This window comes from Pelodiscus sinensis, chromosome 9 (genome assembly GCF_049634645.1).
Source record: "Pelodiscus sinensis isolate JC-2024 chromosome 9, ASM4963464v1, whole genome shotgun sequence".
NCBI classification, from domain to species: Eukaryota; Metazoa; Chordata; order Testudines; family Trionychidae; genus Pelodiscus; species Pelodiscus sinensis.
This window is the reverse complement of record NC_134719.1, coordinates 98,381-123,088: the sequence shown is the minus strand read 5'-3', so window position 1 is coordinate 123,088 and position 24,708 is coordinate 98,381. Positions and strand designations below refer to the sequence as shown.

The following is a 24,708-nucleotide window of genomic DNA, read 5'->3' as shown; positions in this document are numbered from 1 at the left end:
TGTGTGTGTGTGTGTGTGTGTGTGTGTGTGCCCGTGGCGGGGTGTGTGTGTGTGTCTGGCGGTGTGTGTGTGTGTGTGTGTGTGTGTGTGTGTGGCGGGGTGTGCGTGTCTCGGTGCGTGCCCCAGCTCACGCGCCGGGCTGACACGGGTGGTGTTTACACGCTCGCGGTGCACACTCTGCTCCCCCCGCCCGGCCCCTTGGCCGACGCTCCCCCCTCCCCCCGCCAGACCCCAGCCCCGAGGCACGGGGGGAGGGGGGTCTGGAGCCGGCGGGGCGGGGCCAGCGGCGGGGGGCGGGGCTTGCCTGCTTTTGCCCCCAGCCTCCCAAACTTTCCTGCAACTCGGCAGCGCGAGCCGCGTCCCAGCGCAGCCGGGCAGCCGAGGCTGGAGCGGGGCTGCCCCGGGCTGACGCAACGTCCCCGCCGGGACCCCCCGGCCAGGCTGCGAGCCGGCCCCGGGCGGCATGGAGGGGGTAAGAAGCGGGGCGCCGGGCCGGCGGGGAGGGGGCGCGGACCGGGGGGGGCGCAGAGCCGGCGGGGAGGGGGCGGGGAGCGGGGGGCGCAGAGCCCGCGGGGTCGGGGCGCGGAGCGGGGGGCGCAGAGCCGGCGGGGAGGGGGCGCGGAGCCGGCGGGGAGAGGGCGCGGAGCTGGGGGCGCAGAGCCGGCGGGGAGAGGGCGCGGAGCGGGGGGCGCAGAGCCGGCGGGGAGAGGGCGCGGAGCTGGGGGCGCAGAGCCGGCGGGGAGAGGGCGCGGAGCGGGGGGGCGCAGAGCCGGCGAGGCCGGGGGGCGCGGAGCCGGCGGGGAGGGGGCGCAGAGCGGGGGGCGCAGAGCCGGCGGGGAGGGGGCGCGGAGCGGGGGGCGCGGGGCCGGGGCGCGGAGCGGGGGGGCGCAGGGCCGGGGGGCGCAAAGGGGGGCGCGGAGCGGGGGGCGCGGAGCCGGCGGGGCCGGGGGGCGCGGAGCGGGGGGCGCAGAGCCGGCGGGGCCGGGGGGCGCGGAGCGGGGGGCGCGGAGCCGGCGGGGCCGGGGCGCGGAGCGGGGGGCGCGGAGCCGGCGGGGCCGGGGGGCGCGGAGCGGGGGGCGCGGAGCCGGCGGGGCCGGGGGGCGCGGAGCGGGGGGCGCGGAGCCGGCGGGGCCGGGGCGCACAGCGGGGGCTGGCGGGGGCTGGCTGGAGGGCGGCGTGTTGCCCGGTGCGCTGGGTGTTGCCCGCCCGGCAGGGAGCCGCAGCGGCGCTGGGGTCGGGGGTCCCCGGCTGCAGGACACAGGGGATCCGCAGTTGCCATGGTTCCCAGCATCAGCGCCCCGCTGTCAAAAGTGTCCCACCCCGCTGGGGGCGGTGCCCGAAGGGGGCTGGTACCCGGCCGGAATGCCCGGGGGCAGGCCATGGGCAGCGGGGCTGGGACGGGGGGGCGGTGCCCGCGGTAGAGGCGGGGCTGGGACAGGGGGAGGGGCGGTGCCCGGGGTGGGGGGGTAGGATTGGGGGAAGGGTGGGGCTGGGACAGGGGAAGCCCCCCCCACTTCGGTCGCCCGCCCCCCCGCGGGCCCAGGGCAGCTCCGCCTCTCCTCAGGCTAGGCGAGCCCGACCCGACCCGCACCTCCCCTCCTTGGGGCGCCCCAGCCCGGCGGGGGCCGGGGGAGACCCCGGGGCCGGGGGCGTCTCCATGTCAGTAATTTTCCACCCGGCATGTGGAGGGGCGGGCCCGAGGAGTAGTTACCACGTGGCGGCTGATGTAACCCCCCCCCCCCCCCGCTGCTTAAAGGGGTCGCTGCTGGGAAGCTCTGGGGTTCTGCTGGGGGCCCGGCCCTTGCTGGGGCTTTTTGACCTCCCCATAGGGGCCCCGAGGTCACTGACTCCCCCATAGGAACGAGGGGGTCTCCCCTCGGGGCTCCCTGACCCCCAGAGACAGGGTCTTTCCTCTCCCGTCACTGACCCCCCCATAGGGAACATTGGGGGGCTCCCTTCCCTGGGGTCACAGACCCCCCCCATAGGGAACATTGGGGGGCTCCCTTCCCTGGGGTCACTGACCCCCCCATAGGGAACATTGGGGGGCTCCCTTCCCCAAGGTCACTGACACCCCATAGAGAGGTGGGGGCTCCTCTCCCCCAGGATCACTGATGCCCCATAGGAAACATGGGGGCTCCCCTCCCCTGGGATCACAGACCCCACAGGGGTGGGTCTCTGCCCCAGACTCAGTTCCCTGGCAGAGTGGGGCACAGTATGCTGGCTAGACGGCTCAGTGTGAGCTCCGTGGGTCCCTAGCCCAGGTGGGTCCTGAGCCCTGGGGGTGTCCCCAAGCTGGGGAGGGGCTAGAGCTCCTAGGGGCCAGCACCCCCAGGGGCCGTTGCAATGGGTCTGAGAGGGACCGCCAGGACCGAGAAAGGGATCGCCAAGATCGAGAGAGGCAGCGGCAGCATGAGCTGGCCATGGCAGAGCGGAGAACCGGCGGGGCACCGGCTGCGCCAAGTGCGGATGGGCCCCAGGGTCCCAGGACTGCCAGATGCTTGGAGAGGCCCGTGGTGGCCCAATTGAAGGACATGGGTGACATAGACGGGTTCCTCAGTGCCTTTGAGAGGGCCTGTGGACTGCAACGGGTCCCCCCAGCTGACTGGCTGCAGGAGCTCATCCCTGCACTGAACCAGGAGGCGGCCGGAGTGCTCAGTCAGCTGGAGGACCTACAGCCCGGGGATTACAACCGAGTCAAGGAGGCCCTGCTGCACAAGTTCGGGCTGACCCCCGAGATGTACAGGAAGAAGTTCCGGGGGGTACAGAAAGGGCCACGGGAGACCTATGTGGATCTGGCCTCCCGCCTGGCGCAATACTGCCGCAAGTGGGTGTCTGGAGTCGGAGCCCAGACCGCAGAGGAGCTGCTCAAGCTGGTCATGATGGAGCAGTTCTATGAAGCGTGCCCACCCAAACTGAGGCTGTGGCTCAAGGACCGGAGACCAGAGAACCCCCAGGAGGCCGGGAGGCTGGCGGATGAGTTCACGGAGAGCCGGTCCGGGTGTGAACGGGAGTCCCGGAGAGAAAGGGAACCGCGCAGAGACCGGATCTCGGCTGAGCGACGGAGGGAGTCAACTACGGGGCGAGACCAAGGAACAGGTCGTCTGCGCCCCAGAGAACCAGCCAGGGCCTGGACAGAGACAGCCCAAAGCCTAACTTGCCAGCGCTGTGGGCAAAAAGGCCACAAGAGGGCTCAGTGCACCAGGTCCCGGGACCGGGGACTTTCCAGGGTTAACTGGCTGGGGCGGGAGGAAGGGCAGGCTGCCCCAGAGGCAGGGGCTGGCAGGCAAACCTCAGCTCAGAGAGAGGGGAAGGATGCTCAGTGCACCTCCCCTGGGAGGTCTGATTCTCAGGAGGCGGATTTCTCCGTGTACCGGGTGGGGGCAGGACGGCCCCTGCGGAGCGAGTGCCTCATACCCCTGGAGGTGGATGGTAGGAAGGTGACGGGCTTCTGGGACACGGGGGCGGAGGTGACTCTGGCCCGATCCGACATAGTGGCCCAGGAGCGGATACTACCCCACGCGCAGCTGACCCTGAAGGGCATAGACGGGTCCCCGTTTAAGGTGCCTGTAGCCAGGGTGCATCTGAAATGGGGGGCCAAGGAGGGCCTCAAGGAAGTGGGGGTGCACCCGCACTTGCCCACCGAGGTGCTGATGGGGAATGACCTAGAGGAGTGGCCCCATGGATCCCAGCGGGCTCTAGTCCCTACCCGGAGCCAGAGCCAGCGGGGGGCCGACAACGTGGGTCCAGGGAAGGACTCCTGGCAGCGTCCTCAGGGTCCCATCCCAGTGGACACGGGGTCCAGCCAGGCTGGGACTCCGGACCTAGGCAGAGGTGGGGGACAGATCCCGATCCCTGCCTCAGCAGCTGAATTCCAGGCTGAGGTGCAGGCAGACCCCTCCTTGCAGAGGCTGAGGGACCAGGCTGGCCTCCATGCAGCTCAGCCCCGGGGGAGAGGTGGCCAGGAGAGATTCCTGCGGGAGCGTGGGCTCCTGTTCCGTGAGTGGCTCCCCCCCAGGAAGGCGAGGGCATGGGGTGTCCAGCGGCAGCTGGTCGTCCCCCGAAAGTATCGCCTCAAGCTGCTGTATTTGGCCCACGATGTCCCCGTTGGGGGCCACCGGGGGATCCGGAGCACCCGGCTGAAGCTGCTCCAGCACTTCTATTGGCCAGGAATCTTTACAGCCGTGCAGCGGTACTGCCGGTCCTGTGACTCCTGCCAGAGGGGCGGGAAGGCCCAAGACAGGAGGAAAGCGGCTTGGGGGTCTCTACCCCAGATAGACCCTCTGGGCTTGCTGAGAGAGTTATGGGAGGGGAAGACCTCCCTGGATGGAGCTTCGGGGGTGGAAGCCGCCCTGGTTGTCCAGAGAAGGCTCACTGGGCTCATGGCCCCGGCCCGAGAGACCCTGGCCAGAGATCAAGGCCAGCGGAAGGGTGGGTGTGACCCCCGAGGACAGGCCTGCGCCAGTCGCCCTGGAGCGGGGCGGCGAGTGGACAGAGGGAAGCCAGCTCATGTGGGGCCTTGCCACGGCCGGCCTGAGTCAAGGGGAGCACCCATGTCCCCGGGGCGGGTTCCCACGCAGAGGACCCGAACTTCCCTAGGTCACGAGCGGAGTGACCCTGCTCAGTTCGCTCTCGGAGGGGGGAGAACTGTGACGTAGTGGGGGTAATTGCTGGGCTGTGGTGACCCCTGCTGTCTGGAGCAAGACCCAGCAGGGAAAACCTGGCTAGGCAGAGATAAGGCCAAACTGGTTGAACAAGTATGGCCAGACACCCCCCATGGAGAGGAACAAAGGAAGGTGGAATGCTGCCCTGACTGCGGGGGCAGGGCTGGAGGGGAATTTAGTTAGACGGTGGAAGAGCATGGAGGAGAGCCTAGGGGAAGGGGCTGGAGTTTAGGGGCCCAGTCTCCCCCATCTCAAGGGGGCCTGAGGCATCCTAGCCCAGTTCCTGTAACCAGATTACATCTGTGTTGCGCTGTGCTGGAGGAGCAATAAACCACCCTCAATTCCACTGGCTGGTGCAGTCTGTTTGTGCCATTTCGGGGTGCAGTGTGACGGCACGTTGGGGGTTCCCCGTCTCCTGCACCCCGAAATGGCACAAACAGACTGCACCAGCCAGTGGAATTGAGGGTGGTTTATTGCTCCTCCAGCACAGCGCAGCACAGATGTAATCTGGTCACAGGAACTGGGCTAGGATGCCTCAGGCCCCCTTGAGATGGGGGAGACTGGGCCCCTAAACTCCAGCTCCTCTCCCTAGGCTGTCTCATCCATGCCCTCCGACAGCCAGCAACCAACTCCCTAACTTCCAGCCCTGCCCCCCAGCCAAGGCAGCATTCCACCTTCCTTTGTTCCTCTCCATGGGGGGTGTCTGGCCACTGGTTTGCATAGTGACTCATCCTGTTTTGCTGGGTCGTGGTACCCACAGCAGCCAGTGGGGGTTCCCCCAGAGCCAGCAGCATAGAAACCAGCCAGGTACCCCCACTACGTCACAGTTCTCCCCCCTCCGAGAGCGAACTGAGCAGGGTCACTCCGCTCGTGACCTAGGGAAGTTCGGGTCCTCTGCGTGGGAACCCGCCCTGGGGACATGGGTGCTCCCCTTGACTCGGGCCGGCCGTGGCGAGGCCCCACATGAATTGGCTTCCCTCTGTCCACTCGCCGCCCCGCTCCAGGGCGACTGGCACAGGCCTGTCCTCGGGGGTCACACCCACCCTTCCGCTGGCCTTGATCTCTGGCCGGGGTCTCTCGGGCCAGGGCCATGAGCCCAGCGAGCCTTCTCTGGACAGCCAGGGCGGCTTCCACCCCCGATGCTCCATCCAGGGAGGACTTCCCCTCCCATAACTCTCTCAGCAAGCCCAGAGGGTCCTCTATCTGGGGTAGAGACCCCCAAGCCGCGTTCCTCCTGTCTTGGGCCTTCCCGCCCCTCTGGCAGGAGTCACAGGACCGGCAGTACCGCTGCACGGCTGTAAAGATTCCCGGCCAATAGAAGTGCTGGAGCAGCTTCAGCCGGGTGCTCCGGATCCCCCGGTGGCCCCCAACGGGGACATCGTGGGCCAAATACAGCAGCTTGAGGCGATACTTTCGGGGGACGACCAGCTGCCGCTCTACCCTCCATGCCCTCGCCTTCCTGGGGGGGAGCCACTCACGGAACAGGAGCCCACGCTCCCGCAGGAATCTCTCCTGGCCACCTCTCCCCCGGGGCTGAGCTGCACGGAGGCCAGCCTGGTCCCTCAGCCTCTGCAAGGAGGGGTCTGCCTGCACCTCAGCCTGGAATTCAGCTGCTGAGGCAGGGATCGGGACCTGTCCCCCACCTCTGCCTAGGTCCGGAGTCCCAGCCTGGCTGGACCCCGTGTCCACTGGGATGGGACCCTGAGGACGCTGCCAGGAGTCCTTCCCTGGACCCACGTTGTCAGCCCCCCGCTGGCTCTGGCTCCGGGTAGTGACTAGAGCCCGCTGGGATTCATGGGGCCACTCCTCTAGGTCGTTCCCCATCAGCACCTCGGTGGGCAAGTGCGGGTGCACCCCCACTTCCTTGAGGCCTTCCTTCGCCCCCCATTTCAGATGCACCCTGGCTACAGGCACCTTAAACGGGGACCCGTCTATGCCCTTCAGGGTCAGCTGCGCGTGGGGTAGTATCCGCTCCTGGGCCACTATGTCAGATCGGGCCAGAGTCACCTCCGCCCCCGTGTCCCAGAAGCCCGTCACCTTCCTACCATCCACCTCCAGGGGTATGAGGCACTCGCTCCGCAGGGGCCGTCCTGCCCCCACCCGGTACACGGAGGAATCCGCCTCCTGAGAATCAGACCTCCCAGGGGAGGTGCACTGAGCATCCTTCCCCTCTCTCTGAGCTGAGGTTTGCCTGCCAGCCCCTGCCTCTGGGGCAGCCTGCCCTTCCTCCCGCCCCAGCCAGTTAACCCTGGACAGTCCCCGGTCCTGGGACCTGGTGCACTGAGCCCTCTTGTGGCCTTTTTGCCCACAGCGATGGCAAGTTAGGCTTTGGGCTGTCTCTGTCCAGGCCCTGGCTGGTTCTCTGGGGCGCAGACGACCTGTTCCTTGGTCTCGCCCCGTAGTTGACTCCCTCCGTCGCTCAGCCGAGATCCGGTCTCTGCGCGGTTCCCTCTCTCTCCGGGACTCCCGTTCACACCCGGACCGGCTCTCCGTGAACTCATCCGCCAGTCTCCCGGCCTCCTGGGGGTTCTCTGGTCTCCGGTCCTTGAGCCACAGCCTCAGTTTGGGTGGGCACGCTTCATAGAACTGCTCCATCATGACCAGCTTGAGCAGCTCCTCTGCGGTCTGGGCTCCAACTCCAGACACCCACTTGCGGCAGTATTGCGCCAGGCGGGAGGCCAGGTCCACATAGGTCTCCCGTGGCCCTTTCTGTACCCCCCGGAACTTCTTCCTGTACATCTCGGGGGTCAGCCCGAACTTGTGCAGCAGGGCCTCCTTGACTCGGTTGTAATCCCCTGGCTGTAGGTCCTCCAGCTGACTGAGCACTCCGGCCGCCTCCTGGCTCAGTGCGGGGATGAGCTCCTGCAGCCAGTCAGCTGGGGGAACCCGTTGCAGTCCACAGGCCCTCTCAAAGGAGCTGAGGAACCCGTCTATGTCACCCATGTCCTTCAATTGGGCCACCACGAGCCTCTCCAAGTGGCTGGCAGCCCTGGGACCTTGGGGCCCATCCGCACTTGGCGCAGCCGGTGCCCCGCCGGTTCTCCGCTCTGCCATGGCCAGCTCATGCTGTCGCTGCCTCTCTCGATCTTGGCGCTCCTTCTCTCGGTCCTCTACTTCCAATTCCCTGATCCGCAGCTGGATCTCCAGCCGCCGCAGCTCCGCTGGGCTGGCCCCTGCCCTAGATGGGCTACGGCTTGCAGGCCTCCCGGGAGACGCTGTCTCATCTCTCCGTTGGGTTCCAGCGCTCCTCCCCCTCTCTGAGCCTGACACACTCTCAGGGGGGGTCTGGCTGCTTCCCCTGGGGACAAGATCCTGGCCCTGTGGCTGGTCATTCTCTTCCAGCTGGGTAATCAGCTGGGCCTTGGTTGCTTTCCGCACAGGCAAGCCCCTCTCTCTGCACAGCCCCACCAGCTCTGCCTTCAAGAGTCGGGCGTAGGCCATCTGCCCGCTGGGCCCCTCGGTGCAGACTCACCAGTCTAGTGCTGCAGCGCCCCACGATTCCCAGGAACCGCTTCGCTCTGTCTCCAGCACGCCTGGCTCCAGGGCTCTTGCTTCTACTGCGCCTTGTCGCTTGCCGCTGGGAGCTTCATCCACGGGGTGCAGTGCATCCCACTCCTGACACCAGTGTGACGGCACGTTGGGGGTTCCCCGTCTCCTGCACCCCGAAATGGCACAAACAGACTGCACCAGCCAGTGGAATTGAGGGTGGTTTATTGCTCCTCCAGCACAGCGCAGCACAGATGTAATCTGGTCACAGGAACTGGGCTAGGATGCCTCAGGCCCCCTTGAGATGGGGGAGACTGGGCCCCTAAACTCCAGCTCCTCTCCCTAGGCTGTCTCATCCATGCCCTCCGACAGCCAGCAACCAACTCCCTAACTTCCAGCCCTGCCCCCCAGCCAAGGCAGCATTCCACCTTCCTTTGTTCCTCTCCATGGGGGGTGTCTGGCCACTGGTTTGCATAGTGACTCATCCTGTTTTGCTGGGTCGTGGTACCCACAGCAGCCAGTGGGGGTTCCCCCAGAGCCAGCAGCATAGAAACCAGCCAGGTACCCCCACTACGTCACAGGTCTGACCCAGTCTCCTGGAGAGCCCCCTCAGGCCTGGGGAAATGGTTCCCCCAGCCACCGTGGCGAGTCAGACGCACTGCCCGGGTCGCCAGTCGCCCGCCACAGGCTGACGCGGGCGCTGCCCAGTGGCTGTGGGGAGGAGGGGCTGTGCTGGCAGCTGGGGGGGGGGGGGGTCAGGCACGCCCATCGCCCGGCGTGGGGAGGGACAGAGGACCTGAGCTGGACTCAGGGAGGCGGCGGGAGTTGGCGCTTCCAGAGCGACGGGTTGGAGCTGGTGGGCGCTGCTGGGCTGCCAGCCGCCGGAAAGGTCAGTGCCAGGCTGCAGGGAGCGTGGGGGAGCAAGGCTGGGATCTGGGGCACTGCCCCATGGCAGACAGCGCAGGTCCGGTCAGTGGGGAGCTTGGATTCCCAGCCCTGGCGTGCGCGCCGGGGCCCTGGCAGAGCTGGCACGGAGCTCCCGGCCCCTGGGCTGCGTTGACGGGGGGCCTGAGCCCAGCAGGGTGGTGGTGTGAGCTGCAGGGCTCAGCACGTGGGTCAGGAAGGCCCCTTGCTCCCCGAAGGACACAGCCATCTGCCCGTCCCACCGCCCCCCTGGGCCCGTGGGGAGTCCGGGGCCAGCCTCGGGGGACTCTCTTAACCCCACTGAGCAAACGTGCCGAGGGACGGGGCATCCTCCATCACCGAGCACCTTGAAATCCGGAGCACGTGTGTCCTGGCCCGTGTGAGAGCCGCTCCTCCCGCCTGCAGCCCCCCCGGACGATGCCCTCCGCTCCGGCGAGTGCCTGGCTGGGGACGAGGCCTGGGGCTGGAAGCTGAAGGCAGCCCGGGCCAAGGAGAAGCTGGCACACGAGTGGCACCGGGGAGCGAGCCCTCGTGCCGGGCTCTGTGCCGGGCGCCTGGTGCTCGAGGGTGGGTCGGGACAGCCCCCGGCTCCTCCTGCTCTGCTGGCCTTCCCGCCCCACACGGGGCCAGGTGGCCAGAGACAGCAGCGCCCTGATTTACCTACATGCAAATTGCCAGAGCCGGGCTGGGGGAGGGGCATTTGCCTGGCATTTTCCACCCCGGAGGGCTGCTAGCTGGGCTGCCCCATTTGCTGGCGGCTGAGCGGCAGCCACCTCGGGGCGCGGGCAGCAGCTGCTTGGCCAGAGCCCAGGCTGGGGCAGGCTGGGGAAGAGGCACCTGGACCTGTTGGCAGGGGGGGGGGGAGGGGCCAGGGCAGTGGGGGGGGGGGCCCTTGTGCCAGGCTCTCTCCAGCTCACCTGGAAGCCCCACTGGGTGAATGCGGGGCAGCCAGGCGGGGGGGCCACGGCACAGCCTGCCTGCCGGGGCGGGGCGGGGGGATTCGTGCCCCTCCCCAGGCCCCATTGTGCTTCTGCCCCCTCCGCGCCAGGGTAGGAGGCAGGGGCTGGGGGCCAGGCCAGGAGCCATTGGCCCTGGGCGGTGCCTCCTCCATCTTATCTCCCTGGCTCAGGCCTGGCCCCGGAGACCCCACCCTGCTCCAGCCCCACCCCCTCCCCGCTGTGCCCTGCCCTCCGACCAGCACCCCCCTCCCGCCGCCTGCTCCCTGCTCTGCTGGGCTGGCCCCCTCCCGCCCCACCCCCTCCCCGCTGTGCCCTGCCCTCCAACCAGCACCCCCCTCCCGCCGCCTGCTCCCTGCTCTGCTGGGCTGGCCCCCTCCCGCCCCACCCCACCCCCTCCCCGCTGTGCCCTGCCCTCCGACCAGCACCCCCCTCCCGCCGCCTGCTCTCTGCTCTGCTGGGCTGGCCCCCTCCCACCCCACCCCCTCCCCGCTGTGCCCTGCCCTCCAACCAGCACCCCCCTCCCGCCGCCTGCTCCCTGCTCTGCTGGGCTGGCCCCCTCCCGCCCCAGCCCAGCCCTAGCTCGCGCTTGGGGGCATGCTGGGCACAGGGCTGTGGGGGGTCCTGCCGGGTGCCCTGTCGGCAGCGCTGAGCCGGGGGCCCTGGCGGGAGGGCTCCTGGCAGCCGAGCAGGGTTTTGTCAGGGCGAGCGGGAGGCGCGCCGGGGGGGGGGGGGCTGCACCCCCAGGTCTGGCAGCAGCTGGTCCCCGGGACGGCCGGCCGCTCCGACCCAGGCAGCCGCGCGGTGCAGTGGGGCAGAAGGAAATCGCCTCCCATCTGTGTCCTCCGCGGCAGCTGAGCTCCAGGCCGGCCCTGCTCTGGCCGGGTCCCTCTGCTCCCGGCGCTGGCAGTGCCAGGCGCAGCCACACGCCTCCTCCAGCGCTGTCTGGGGGGCACGGGGCAGGCTGCCCCGGCTCTGCCCCTCACGCCCACCCCACAGCCCCTGCCAGCCCGGTCCTGCCCCCCAGCCCTGCCTCTGCCCCTCACGCCCGCCCCACAGCCCCTGCCAGCCCGGTCCTGCCCCCCAGCCCTGCCTCTGCCCCTCACGCCCGCCCCACAGCCCCTGCCAGCCCGGTCCTGCCCCCCAGCCCTGCCTCTGCCCCTCACGCCCGCCCCACAGCCCCTGCCAGCCCGGTCCTGCCCCCCAGCCCTGCCTCTGCCCCTCACGCCCGCCCCACAGCCCCTGCCAGCCCGGTCCTGCCCCCCAGCCCTGCCTCTGCCCCTCACGCCCGCCCCACAGCCCCGGCCCCCAGCCCTGGGCCTTCTGGGCATAGCTGCCAAGCCGTGGAACCGTTCAGGGATTGTCACGGGGAGACGTGGCCCCCGACCCCGCTGGACTCGAGGGCTGGGCCCTCCTTGAGGAGGTGCAGGGGGGCCCCCAGGGACGGGGGGGGGGCACTTCCCGACTGGCTCGGCGTCCCCGTGCCCGCGAGTCACTCCGGTCTCGTCCCTCCCCAGCTCTCCTGGGCGCTGTGCGAGGACTGACCCGCCGGGTGCCGACGTCTGCGTGCCAGCCACGTGCACCAGCAAGAGCGCCGGAGTGTGGCCAGGCGGGCGCCCCCAGCCATGGCCGACAAGTGCAGCGGGGGGTTACTGGTGAGTGCTGGGGGTCCCGCTGCCTGGGCCCTGCTTTGCTGGGGGGGGGGGGATTGGGCAGCGGGGGGGGTTACTGGTGAGTGCTGGGGGTCCCGCTGCCTGGACCCTGCTTTGCTGGGGGGGGGGATTGGGCAGCGGGGGGGTTACTGGTGAGTGCTGGGGGTCCCGCTGCCTGGACCCTGCTTTGCTGGGGGGGGGAGATTGGGCAGCGGCTGGCAGGCAGTGTGGCCCTGCCCATCGGAGGGGAGTCCGTGGCAATCTCCGGGAACCCCCCCACCCCCAGCCAGCTGTGCAATGCTGCCTGACTCCCTGGGGCGGGAGAGGCCCCTGTTCTGGGCAAGGCTGTCACCAGGCAGAGGCTGGATCGGGAGCCCCGTGTCAGGACCTGCCTTGATTTGCTGCATCCCACCCCACTGCGTGCCTCGGTTTCTCCGTCAGCCTGGCCTGGAGGGGCCGGGGGACTGGCTGGTGTCATGGCTGCTCTGTTCCGGGGCTTGCGCCTGGTGCTTCTGGAAATCTCTCCTGTGCCATTGACTGTCTGGGCGGCTGGGGGGGAGATTGCCAGCCCCCCCAGTGGGTGCTGGGCTCTGGTGCTGCCTGTCCCCATGCGGGACTTGCTAGGAGTTGGGCCGGCTCCAGCTTGCAGAGCTGAGCTTAGATCTTGCTGCTGCTGGCTCCCCTTGGGCTGTGGGGGACAGGCCCTCCTGGGCACCGTGCCACCCTCTCTCGGCTGGTGGGGCGGGAGCTGGGGGGGTAAGTGCAGTGCAGGAGCACTGGGTTGTCGGGGGTGGGGAGCTCGTCGTAGTTCCGCCAATGGGAAGGGCGGGGTGGCTGAGGGGGTGCTAGGGCTGAGCTCAGCCGCCTCCATCTCCTCTCACTGCAGTGGGGGTGCTGGATTGAGAGCCAGGTCTCCTGGTTCCTTCCTGACTGAAGGCGCCGCTCTGCCTCAGTTTCCCCTGGGGAGCAGTAGCACAGACCCAGCCAGGCTTGTCACCACGAGCTGGATGGGCCTGGCTGGGCTCCCTCTCCTCGTCACAGCTCTCCGGGCAGCAGCCGGTGCCCCCGGGCCTGTCTCTGGCAGGGCCTCGGCAGCCCAGGGTGAGGCCCGGAGGGACTCTATCTCCCAGCATGCCCTGCAAGGTGTGAGAGCCCTGCCCGGTGCAGCCCCACGTTCGCCGTGGTGTCAGCACGAGGGTCCTTGGCCCCGTGTGTTGGCTCGGGCTGTGCACACTCACCGGTGGGCTCTGATCACTAGTCCGTGCTCCCGTGAGCATGGGCCGGTGGGTGTGATGGCCGAGGCAAGGTGTGTAGTGTTGTGCCTCCCCCCCGCGCTGTCTGCCGATTGACTCGGTTCAGGGTTGCTGGGGGAGGGGGAAAAGGAGGCACTTTCCAGAGGGCCTGCAGGCCCCTTCCCAGGCCTCTGTATGGGAAAAGGGGGCTGTGCTGTGGGGCTGTGCGGATCTGCCATGGGGGTGGAGCAGGGGCCGGCTGTGGCATTTGTAAGGGGTCCAGCGGGCAGGGGCTGCTCTCACCGATGGGGAACTCGGGTCTGATCGCTGGGGGGGGATGCCAGGCCAGGTCCTACCCCGCTCCCTGTGCCCCCTGCGGTGTTGCCCATCCGCGTGCCCTGGAGACATGTGCCCATGTCCTGCCCCCCATCCTCCCTACAGCCAGATCTGAACCCCGTGCCCATGGTGCCGCCCTCTGCTGTCGCTCACTCCTGCCCCAAAGGGCCCCCCTTGGCGCTGCCCCCATCTCCGTCTCTTCTCCTGGGATCTACTGTCCCCTCCTCCTCCCAATCACTCGCCGGCAGCTGGGCTTCTGACTCCCTCCAGGGCACCCCGGTGGGGGGCTGGGAGCCCCTGACCAGCACTGGCCTTTGGGGGCACCGTGGCCTCCCCGGCTGTGCCAAGCAGAATGTGCGGGCTGAGCCCAGCCCCTGCAGGATGCTCCGCGGCATCTCCGCCCAGTCCCCGTTTCCCTGGCAACGGGGCTCGGTCAGTGGTACCCGGCGCAGCATCACTTGGCTCCAGCGAGGGGCAGGTCCGGGCAGCCCGGCCACACCCTGCATCTGGGCTGGGCTCTGGCTTTACCTCCCCCAGGAGCCGGGAATGAAGATACTACCCCAGGATGAATTGGCAGCTGGTCCCTCCTGCTCCCAAAATAGCCCTGTGCCCCAGCCAAAGGGAAGGGAGCCAGGCCTCCCCTGGGAAGCCTGAGCGCTGGAGGGGCGGGAGCGGTGTGTGCGAGCGAGCGGGTGTAGTGCTGCTCCGCACGCACTCGCCCGCCTCGGCTGTGCACACGCTTGTGCGCTCTGCACGCGCCCGCTTAAAGCAGCTTGGCTCCGGGCTGTGCACTGGCTCTGGGCGTGGATGCCAGCTCCGGCTCTCTCCAGTGCCCCTGGGGATGGGGTGTGCGGTGCCGGGCGTCCTGTGGCGGGGGATGAGCCTGGGAACTCCCTGCAGGGGGGTCTCCGGGCCGGGCGCGAGGCTGGGCTGCGGCAGGCGCGAAGCCGCCCGGCGTTGGGGACAAAACCCGGCTCTGGCTGGCGAATGCCTCAGCCCGTCCTGCCGGGCTCTGCAGCCGCCGGGCCAGGGCTGATGGGCCGTGGGGCCGGACCCATTTGGCTGTTGCAGAGCCAGGCTGGTTCCTGGGTGGTGCTGGGGGGAGCAGGGCCCCACAGCTCTGCCCCTGAGTGCCCAGCACCCGCCCAGCTGGGCACCCCATCAAGGAGAGTCTCCCCTGGGCACGCTGCAGAGCCAGTGACCCAAGAACCCCCTGTCCTCTGGTTGGAGGTGGAGGGGGCCCAGAGTCTATGGGGATGGGCTGTGGGATGAACCCCTCGTGTTACCAGCTTGCTGCCAGGGGAGGCCTGAGCCCGGGGTGGGGCGAGGGCTGTTGCGCACAGGCGGGCCCTCCGTTGCCAGCTCCCGGCTCTGGGCACGCCCAGGGCTGGCGGTGCGTTGCACGGCGAGGGAGGCTGCTGTCGTGTTGCCTGCAGGGGAAGCCCTGGTTGCTCACTGGGCACCGGGGGGGCCCCGGTCTGGATGGGGGGTGCCGGAAGTGCAGGGGTTCCGTGTCCTGACGGGCTCTCAGCCTCGGGGTGGCAGGGTGGTGTAAGAGCCCCGGCACCCACCCCGGGCCAGCCTGCACCCTCCCCCCCTTGCGCTGCAGGGCCCGGGGGAGGCTGCCCGCTGGCATGGACAGCCCCACGCCACCTGGCTCTGACACCGGCTGGGCTCTCCTGCCCCCTGGCCAGGCCAGGCTGCCCTGGTGTCACAGCTGCTCACACTCACGTGCCTGTGCCTTGCACACCCACCCGTGCACTCACACTCGGTCCCCGTGCGCTCACGCGCTGTCCTGGTACAGCTCCCAGCCAGCCCCCAGCCACGGCTTTGCGCTGCCCTGAACTGGGGGGCCTGGCACTGATGGGGGGAGCCATGGCAGGGCACCAGGCAGGCGTGAGGCCCCGGATCCGCTCCGCGTAAAGCTGCCAGCACATGGCCATGCATGGCTCAGTTCAGGAAGGCAGCGGGGGGAGACACGGGGGGCTGGCTAAGCCCCTCAACCCCGACTCCCAGCCCCCTGTATCCCGGCCTGTGCTCCCCCAGCCCCCTTCCTTCTCTGTGCTGGGTTGGAGAGGGGAGCCCGGCCCCCAGGCTGGAGGAGGGATGACCCCATGGGGCTGAGCCAGGGGGCAGGGCAGGCGCTGCTGGGGCTGAGGTAGAGGGGTCCCATGGGGCTGGGGGGGCAGGGCAGGAGCTGCCGGGGCTGAGGTAGAGGGGTCCCATGGGGCTGGGGGGGCAGGGCAGGAGCTGCCGGGGCTGAGGTAGAGGGGTCCCATGGGGCTGGAGGGGGGCAGGGCAGGAGCTGCCGGGGCTGAGGTAGAGGGGTCGGCCTGGGATGGGGGCAGGGCAGGCGCTGCCGGGGCTGAGGTAGAGGGGTCGGCCTGGGGGGGGCCAGGGCAGGTGCTGCCGGGGCTGAGATAGAGGGGTCGGCCTGGGAGGGGGCCAGGGCAGGCGCTGCCGGGGCTGAGGTAGAGGGGTCCCATGGGGCTGGGGGGGCAGGGCAGGCGCTGCCGGGGCTGAGGTAGAGGGGTCGGCCTGGGAGGGGGCCAGGGCAGGCGCTGCCGGGGCTGAGGTAGAGGGGTCCCATGGGGCTGGAGGGGGGCAGGGCAGGCGCTGCCGGGGCTGAGGTAGAGGGGTCGGCCTGGGAGGGGGGCAGGGCAGGCGCTGCCGGGGCTGAGGTAGAGGGGTCCCATGGGGCTGGAGGGGGGCAGGGCAGGCGCTGCCGGGGCTGAGGTAGAGGGGTCGGCCTGGGGGGGGGCAGGGCAGGCGCTGCCGGGGCTGAGGTAGAGGGGTCGGCCTGGGAGGGGGGCAGGGCAGGCGCTGCCGGGGCTGAGATAGAGGGGTCGGCCTGGGGGGGGGCAGGGCAGGTGCTGCCGGGGCTGAGGTAGAGGGGTCGGCCTGGGGGGGGGCAGGGCAGGAGCTGCCGGGGCTGAGGTAGAGGGGTCCCATGGGGCTGGGGGGGCAGGGCAGGCGCTGCCGGGGCTGAGGTAGAGGGGTCGGCCTGGGGGGGGGCAGGGCAGGAGCTGCCGGGGCTGAGGTAGAGGGGTCGGCCTGGGAGGGGGGCAGGGCAGGTGCTGCCGGGGCTGAGGTAGAGGGGTCGGCCTGGGAGGGGGGCAGGGCAGGCGCTGCCGGGGCTGAGATAGAGGGGTCGGCCTGGGGGGGGGCAGGGCAGGTGCTGCCGGGGCTGAGGTAGAGGGGTCGGCCTGGGGGGGGGCAGGGCAGGAGCTGCCGGGGCTGAGGTAGAGGGGTCCCATGGGGCTGGGGGGGCAGGGCAGGCGCTGCCGGGGCTGAGGTAGAGGGGTCGGCCGGGGGGGGGGCAGGGCAGGCGCTACCGGGGCTGAGGTAGAGGGGTCGGCCTGGGAGGGGGGCAGGGCAGGCTCTGCCGGGGCTGAGGTAGAGGGGTCGGCCTGGGAGGGGGGCAGGGCAGGCGCTGCCGGGGCTGAGGTAGAGGGGTCGGCCTGGGGGGGGGGCAGGGCAGGCTCTGCCGGGGCTGAGGTAGAGGGGTCGGCCTGGGAGGGGGGCAGGGCAGGCGCTGCCGGGGCTGAGGTAGAGGGGTCGGCCTGGGAGGGGGGCAGGGCAGGCGCTGCCGGGGCTGAGGTAGAGGGGTCGGCCTGGGGGGGGGGCAGGGCAGGCTCTGCCGGGGCTGAGGTAGAGGGGTCGGCCTGGGGGGGGGGGCAGGGCAGGCTCTGCCGGGGCTGAGGTAGAGGGGTCGGCCTGGGAGGGGGGCAGGGCAGGCGCTGCCGGGGCTGAGGTAGAGGGGTCGGCCTGGGAGGGGGGCAGGGCAGGCGCTACCGGGGCTGAGGTAGAGGGGTCGGCCTGGGGGGGGGGCAGGGCAGGTGCTGCCGGGGCTGAGATAGAGGGGTCGGCCTGGGGGGGGGGGGGCAGGGCAGGCTCTGCCGGGGCTGAGGTAGAGGGGTCGGCCTGGGGGGGGGGGCAGGGCAGGCTCTGCCGGGGCTGAGGTAGAGGGGTCGGCCTGGGGGGGGGGGCAGGGCTGGCTCTGCCGGGGCTGAGGTAGAGGGGTCCCATGGGGCTGGGGTGGCAGGGCAGGCTCTGCCGGGGCTGAGGGCTGCAGCCTGCACCGTTTGGGTTGCAGTAGGGCAGGGCCCCCGAGCGACTGCTCCCAGCTCAGCGCCCAGCAGCCCCTGGGTGTGGGGCCCCTGTAGGGCCAGTGGGGCTCCCTGCGGCCCTGCCCCGAGCCAGAGGCCCTGCTGCGGCGGTCTGGGGGCCGTGCGAGGGAGCTAATCCCCTTGGACAGCCGCCAGGGCCATAGAAATAGCATCATAAACCCAGCCCCGGCCCTGCCCCCTAATCCTGCAGGTACCTCCCCCCTTGCGGTGTGGCAGCCACGGGCCTGGCAGGGCTCCCCTGGAGTCTCCAGCCAGGCCTGGCTGCGGCTCGGGGGGGGGGGGGTCCTGCCGGCACGTCCCCCGGGCACCTCCGGGAGCTGTTGCATGGGGGCAGCTGCCTGCCCGGGGCCGCTTGCCCTGCGCCAGGGAGCACCTGGCAGGGGAGGGAGGCTCCGGCCAAGCTGGGGTGAAGCTGCCGTTCCTGTGCCAGCCCCGGAGCTGCTGACGCGACTGCTCCCCCAGCTCTGAGGGGGGGTCAGCGCTCGGGGGGGGAGCTCACTCCAGCCCCGGGAATGCAGAGGGGGGGCCAGGCCCGGACCCGTGCCCCCCATGGCACTGGGCAGCCGCATCCCGGGCTGTCTGTGCGGCTGCCAGGGCGGGAGGCCGCAGGGCTGGAGAGCCCTGGACATGCCCAGCCCGATGGGCGCAGGGACGGGGCTGCAGAGGGACCTGAGGGTGCCAGCCTGGCCCAGTGACCACTTGGCTGCGGGAGGGAGCCCACCCCAGGGGCACCAGGGTGGCCCAGACGGGGATGGGGCATTGGCACATCTTTCCCGCGTATGGCCCCTGCGATGGCGCCCGGGCAGCAGCCTCCCAGCCGGTGGGGGCGGGCAGGGAAGGGTGCTTTGTCCAGACTCCGGGAAGGGGCCGGGTGTCACCGGGGCAAGGGGGGGCTGGGGCCTGGTAGCAGGGCAGACAGAGGCGTTTGTGCTGCACCCGCTGCTCAGTCCTGGCTCAGGCACCTCTGGCCATGCCGGGGGAGTCCCGGACTGGGGGCGTGGAGCCCCACGTCCATCCCAGCCCCCCCCCCAGGCTGCAGCGCTGCCCCAACCCGGCTTTGCCAGGACGCACTGCCCGGAATAACAAGGCGCCGCTGGGGGGGGCACCGGGGGATTTTCTGCCTGAGTGCCCCGGGAAAATGAAGTCAGCGCCAGCTGGGAGGAAAAAGTTGTTCCAGGGTTGGCTGTGCCTGGCACCGGGGCTGGCAGCCCAGTCATGCCCTCCCCTGCACCCCGCCCCATCCGCCTTCCCGGCTCCCGGTGCGCCCAGGGCTGCTGTGACAGCCGGCGCCAGGGGGCCGGGGCCCCATTTGCACCCCCAGGGCCCGCTGCCTGCCCCTGCACTCTGCCCCAGTCCCCCACCCCCACCCTCCCAGGATTGGAGCCCTCCACGTGCTGCAGGCAGAACAGGCCACGGCCGGGTGCCAGGCTGGGGAGGGGTCGCTGGGGCAGCCCATGGGACAGGACCAGGCCCGGCTGCTAGCTGGAGGGGACGCGGCAGCACTGTTCTGTGGGGCTCCTGGGGCAGCCGGGGGGGGGGGCCTAGACAGGATTGTGCCAGGCCCGGGGAGCCACCCGCGAGAGACCCCAGGCAGGTCCCACCCAGGCCCTAGCCACGGGCCCAGCCAGAGAGGTGGGGGGGCAGCTGTCCCAGGCACTGCCAGGGCGCTGTGAGGCAGAGGGCAGCCAGCACTGAACCCCCAGCCGGGAGGGGCTGGGGAGACCCCGTGCACCCCAGAGAGGGAAGGAAGGGACGGGCTGGGCCAGAGCCCCCGCAGGGAGCCAGGGAAGGGGCATGAATTGGGGGACAGAGACTCCTGGGGGGTGGCAGGGAAGGTGGGGTCCCAGTGCTGGAGGAGGGACCCCCAGGGCAAAGGCAGAGGGAGGAGGGGCCTGCGGGGGAGCGCTGTGCAGGGGCCCCAGCCCGCGTGGCTGGGCGTGTCCAGCCCCTGCCGCACAGCCGGGCTGGCGCAGGGTTTGGCGCTGGAGCTGTCTGTGGTCTCACTCTCCCTGCCGGCGCCGGGGGGTGTCTGAAGATTCCTGTTACCCGCGCGCTCGCCCCGTCCCTCTGGGAGCCTCGTGGGGCCTTGGCCCTGACTTCCAGTGGCAGGGAGTCCCGCCGCCTCCCCCTCTCCGCTGGCTGCAGCGCCCCTGGGAGCAAGGCCCTGCTCCCCCGCCTGCGTGTGGTTTGCTCTTTCCTGGGCAGGGAGCAGCGGGCATGACAGAGACCGGGGGGGCGTCTCGCGAAGCAGCAGCAGCAGCACTGGGGCGCGGGGGCAGAACAAGGCCAGGAGGGGGACGTCAGAGCACTGAAAGCAGAAGCAGGTGCAGGCTGCGGTGCGCACGTGTGTCCCTTCCGCTCCGGTGCCTTGCGCTGAGCCAGCCTGCCGTTCCACTCGGGTTAGCGCCTCGCGAGCAGCGGGGACAGCTGGGGAAGCTGGGGGTGGGGGACAGCCGGGTGTGACCCGTGGGTCTGGGCTGCTCGGCGTTGTGCAGACACCGATACTGGCTCCCGTCGCTCGCCTCTGCCCCCAGCTACCTGCGGGTGATGCCCCCACTGATGTCGAGTGCCTGGGTAGCGGGGCCCATCCCCCCAGGCTGCGTCCAGTGGCTGCGGGACTGCACCGGCCTGCGGGGGCCAGCCCCGTGCCCGGGCTGTGCAGTGCCACGGCTGTGTGCGCCTGTGCTGGTGCACGGAAGGGAGGGGGCCCTGCGGGGGCCAGCTGTGTGCGCCTGTGCTGGTGCACGGAAGGGAGGGGGCCCTGCGGGGGGTGCCCGGGCTGTGCAGTGCCACGGCTGTGTGCACCTGTGCTGGTGCACGGAAGGGAGGGGGCCCTGCGGGGGGTGCCCGGGCTGTGCAGTGCCACGGCTGTGTGCACCTGTGCTGGTGCACGGAAGGGAGGGGGCCCTGCGGGGGCCAGCTGTGTGCGCCTGTGCTGGTGCACGGAAGGGAGGGGGCCCTGCAGGGGGTTCCCGGGCTGTGCAGTGCCACGGCTGTGTGCACCTGTGCTGGTGCACGGAAGGGAGGGGGCCCTGCGGGGGGTGCCCGGGCTGTGCAGTGCCACGGCTGTGTGCGCCTGTGCTGGTGCACGGAAGGGAGGGGGCCCTGCGGGGGCCAGCCCCGTGCCCGGGCTGTGCAGTGCCACGGCTGTGTGCACCTGTGCTGGTGCACGGAAGGGAGGGGGCCCTGCGGGGGGTGCCCGGGCCGGCACTGTGGCTGGAAGGCGGGAGGGTTTTGCAGGTGGGATTTTGGGTCCTTTGGCCGGGCACGGGGCTCCCCGCCGATTTGCTGCTGGCCTCGGCTGGCGAATGGGGGGCGGGCCGGGGCCAGCCTGGCGGCACGTGCTGCTTGCGAGCGGGCGCCACGTGTCCCTGCGAGTGACGGCCCGGAGCTGGCCCGTGCATGTGTGCCGCACGCGTGCGAGCGGGCCGCCTCCTCCGCCCACTCCCCAGACCCCAGATGGGCTCCAGAAAGCACAGCCCCTCCGCGGCCTGTCTCATTCACGCCTCGCTGGGCACCTTGGCTGCCTCCCGCCTGCCCGGGAACAGCTGGGGCGCTCCGAGCCATGGGGGGGCACGTTGGTGCCAGCATGCCAGGGCAGGGAGGTCTCACAGGGAGCGGGGGGGGACTCGTGAGCCCCCTGCATGGGCGGGCTGGGCTGGGTGATGCCGGAGCGCTGGCAGGGCTGCTGGGGGGAGATGGCCCCACCCCCCCTTGTGTGGGGGGCGCCAGGGACCAGAACCCGCCGGAGCCAGATTGCCCGGCTGATGGGCAGTGACCTCCCAGGCGTTGCCATGGAGACGTGGGTGATGCCGCGAACGGGGCACGGTGATGTCAGGAGAGGAGGGCGAGCAGCCGGGGTCCTGTCCCCTGCGGAGACGCCCGGGCGGGGGCAGCTCAGGAGGGAACCCGCCCCCTGGCTGTGTGCCGGAGCCTGCAGAGCCGGGCCCGGCAAACCCACCCAGCCGCCCGCAGGGTGAGAGGCGGGTAGCGACTCCCGGCTACATCCTCAGCCCGTCTGCCCTGGGCCCGGCCAGGAGCCTGCGTCCCCCCAGGCCCTGCCCTGCCCGTGAGCTGCCGGGGCACTGGCTGGGGGGCAGAGGCGTCCAGCCCCTGATCCCAGTGTGCCCTTTGGGGGCACCAGTGACCGGCACATCCCGGGTCAGGCCTGCCCCGATTCCTTCCTCGCCCTCTGTGCCCAGGCCAGGCCCCACCCTGCCTGCAGCCCCTTGTCTCCTCCTGCCAGCCTTGCTGCCCAGCCCGGGGCTATAGGCATGGCTGGGCAGACACCGACTAACCGGCCTCGGGGGCCATGGGCAGGGCAGGGCAGGAGGACGCGCGGGTCCGTCCGCTCTGCGATCCCCTCACGTCCGTGTTTCACCTGGCTCAGTGGCCCTGTGTCGCGGCGGCCGCGCACGGGCCTGGAAAGCAGCTCTCGCTCAGCCGACCCGAGCGCCGCCCGGACCCCTGGCCAGCCTGCCCCTCGCCCGGTCTCCTGACCCGCCTGGCCGGGTCCCGCCTGCCCCTCGCCGCCAGCCTCAGCACGCCCCGCTCCCGGCCCCTCCGGCCCTGCCCTGGCTGGCCCAGCCATACAGCGCCACCGCCCCGCTGGGCCCCCGGCTTTCTGGGCGAGTCCCTGCAGCGTTTCCTGGGGGGGGGCCGCGCCCCCGTCTCTGCCCAGGGCTCCTGGAGGCTGCTGTGTCTCCCTCCAGCTCGCTGGCTTTGCCCCGCAGGCCGCTCGGCTGCTCCTCGGGCTCAGCTTCTGCTGTGCTGGAGCCCAGGGCAGGCGCCTGGGCAGACGGGCACCGGGCGGGCGCTCCCTCCCAGGCTGGCTCGGAGCCCGGCTTTCTGGCCAAGGAGCCACAGCGCCATGCCGGGGGCGAGGGGCTGTTGGCAGCTGCGCTGCGTGTCGGGCCGTGCCCGGCGTCCCACTGGCCCAGGCCTCGGGCCACGCTTCCGGCCACGGGCTGGACGCGCCTCAGGGCTCCCCCCAGTGTGCCCAGGAGCCTGGAGTCCTTGGGGGGCATTGCCCTCTGCCCCCCACTAGCTGGAGGGGCGCCTTCCCCCTGGCCACGCGTGGCACTTGCCAGAGTGGGGGTGCCTGCGGAGTCGGGCTCATGAGAACTGCTGCCCCCCATTGTAGTTGGCAGCCCCCACCCGTGCCCAGTCTGCGCCAGGCTGCAGGCCCAGCCCCAGCCCCGCTCCCAATGGCATGGCCAGGCAGGGCACCCGCGACAGCTGGGGCAGGCAAGGGCAGGGGATTTAAATAGCAGCAGGGGTCTGCGCTCAGACACCCCAGTGCTCCCTGTGCCCCCCAGCCCCCCTTACACAGGGGAGAGGTTAGAACCCATCCCCCACCTCCCCTCACACACCCCAGTGCTCCCTGTGCCCCCCAGCCCCCTCACACAGGGGAGAGGTTCTAACCCATCCCCCACCTCCCCTCACGCACCCCAGTGCTCCCTGTGCCCCCCCAGCCCCCCTTACACAGGGGAGAGGTTAGAACCCATCCCCCCCTCCCCTCAGACACCCCAGTGCTCCCTGTGCCCCCCAACCCCCCCTCACACAGGGGAGAGGTTAGAACCCATCCCCCCCTCCCCTCAGACACCCCAGTGCTCCCTGTGCCCCCCAGCCCCCTCACACAGGGGAGAGGTTATAACCCATCCCCCACCTCCCCTCACACACCCCAGTGCTCCCTGTGCCCCCCAGCCCCCTCACACAGGGGAGAGGTTATAACCCATCCCCCACCTCCCCTCAGACACCCCAGTGCCCCCCCAGCCTCCCCTCACACAGGGGAGAGGTTATAACCCATCCCCCCACTGTTGACTCATATCCAGCTTCTAACCCCCAGGTCCTTTTCTGCAGAACTGCTACTTAGCCAGTCGGTCCCCAGCCTGTAACAATACTTGGGAATCTTCCGTCCCAAGGGCAGGACTCTGCACTTGTCCTTGTTGAACCTCATCAGATTTCTTGTGGCCCAGTCCCCCAATCTGTCCAGGTCCCTGCCCTCAAGCGTATCTGCCTCTCCCCCCAGCTTAGTGTCATCCGCAAACTTGCTGCGGGTGCAACCCATCCCCTCAGCCAGGTCAGTCATAAAGATATTGAACAAAACTGGTCCCAGAACAGATCCTTGGGGCACCGCTAGAAACCGACCGCCAACCTGACATGGAGCCGTTGATCACTACCCATTGGGCCTGACAGTCTAGCCAGCTTTCTATCCATCTTACCGTCCATTTATCCATCCACATTCCCTTAACTTGCTGGCAAGGATATTGTGGGAGACCGTATCAGAAGCCTTGCTAAAGTCAAGGTATATCACATCCACTGACTTCCCCACGTCCACCGAGCCAGTTACCTCCTCATAGAAGCTAATCAGATTGGTCAGGCACGACTTGCCCTTGGTGAGTCCATGCTGACTATTCCTGATCACCTTCCCCTCTTCCAAGTGTCTCAAAATGGATTAATGAGGATCCCTCCAGGATTTTTGCAGGGGCTGAGATAAGGCTGACCCGCCTGGGTCGTTGTCCTTCCCTTTTTTAAAGCTGAGCACTGCTTTGCCTTTTTCCAATCATCCGGGATCTCTCCCGATCTCCACGAGCTTTCGGAGATAACGGCCAAAGGCTCCTCAATGACATCTGCCATCTCCCTCAGTCCCCTCGTCTGTGTTAAGTCCAGGCCCATGGACGTGTGTACATTTAGCTTTTCTAAACAGTTCCTAACCCGTTCTCCCCCCCCGAGGGCTGTCACCTTCGTCCCATCTTGCGTCACTTAGCGCATTAGTCCGGGAGCCGACCTTGTCCGTGAAGACATTTAAACCCAGTCACATGCCACATGGGCAGGGCCCCAGGGCAGAAGCCCCCGTGCAAGAGGGGAGGGTGCTGGGGGCAGGACGGAGGAGGTTGGGTCTCAGCGTCGGGCCCACCCAGCGAGGGTCGGCAGTGCCAGGATGGGCGCTGAGGGGGCAGGCGATACTAGCACAGTGCCCACAGCCCTGGGCCGAGCGGAGTGACTCTGGTCTAAGCTAATTCTCCATCCCTCACGGTTGCCCTTGGCCACCTGTGGCAGGGAGTTCCCCAGGCCCATGCTGTGCTGCAGGGAGAAGGGGCTGGGATAGGGGGCAGAGTAGCCGGAGATGAGGCAGGGAGCAGGGACCCCATGGTGATGGCCAGGCTCTGTCATGGCTTTGGGGTCCTCACAGCACGGACCAAGCCCCCACCCCACAGCCTGCGGCTTCGGGGGGCAGATGCTCCGTGGGGCTCTAAGCTGGGGTAGCTGAGGGGGCTCAGTGCAGCGGGGTGAGCCCTGGGACTGTTCCCAGCAGGGCCGGGCTCTGA

General features: G+C 69.9%; 1 protein-coding gene across 3 annotated transcripts in view; it reads left to right on the top strand.

Annotated features, from left to right (window-relative positions):
• The first annotated feature begins 309 nt into the window (after window positions 1-309).
• Window positions 310-24,708, top strand: part of SLC6A9 (solute carrier family 6 member 9) — a 52,410-nt gene continuing 28,011 nt past the window's right edge. The window contains exons 1-2 of one of the 3 annotated variants that reach the window (XM_075935793.1): window positions 310-472; window positions 11,545-11,682. In XM_075935793.1, the coding sequence (XP_075791908.1) occupies window positions 11,653-11,682 (30 nt within the window). In that variant the 5' untranslated portion in view covers window positions 310-472; window positions 11,545-11,652. Of the gene's footprint in view, window positions 473-8,895; window positions 9,037-11,324; window positions 11,451-11,544; window positions 11,683-24,708 lie in introns of those variants that run through there. The other 2 variants (XM_075935794.1, XM_075935795.1) reach the window with 2 other exon arrangements.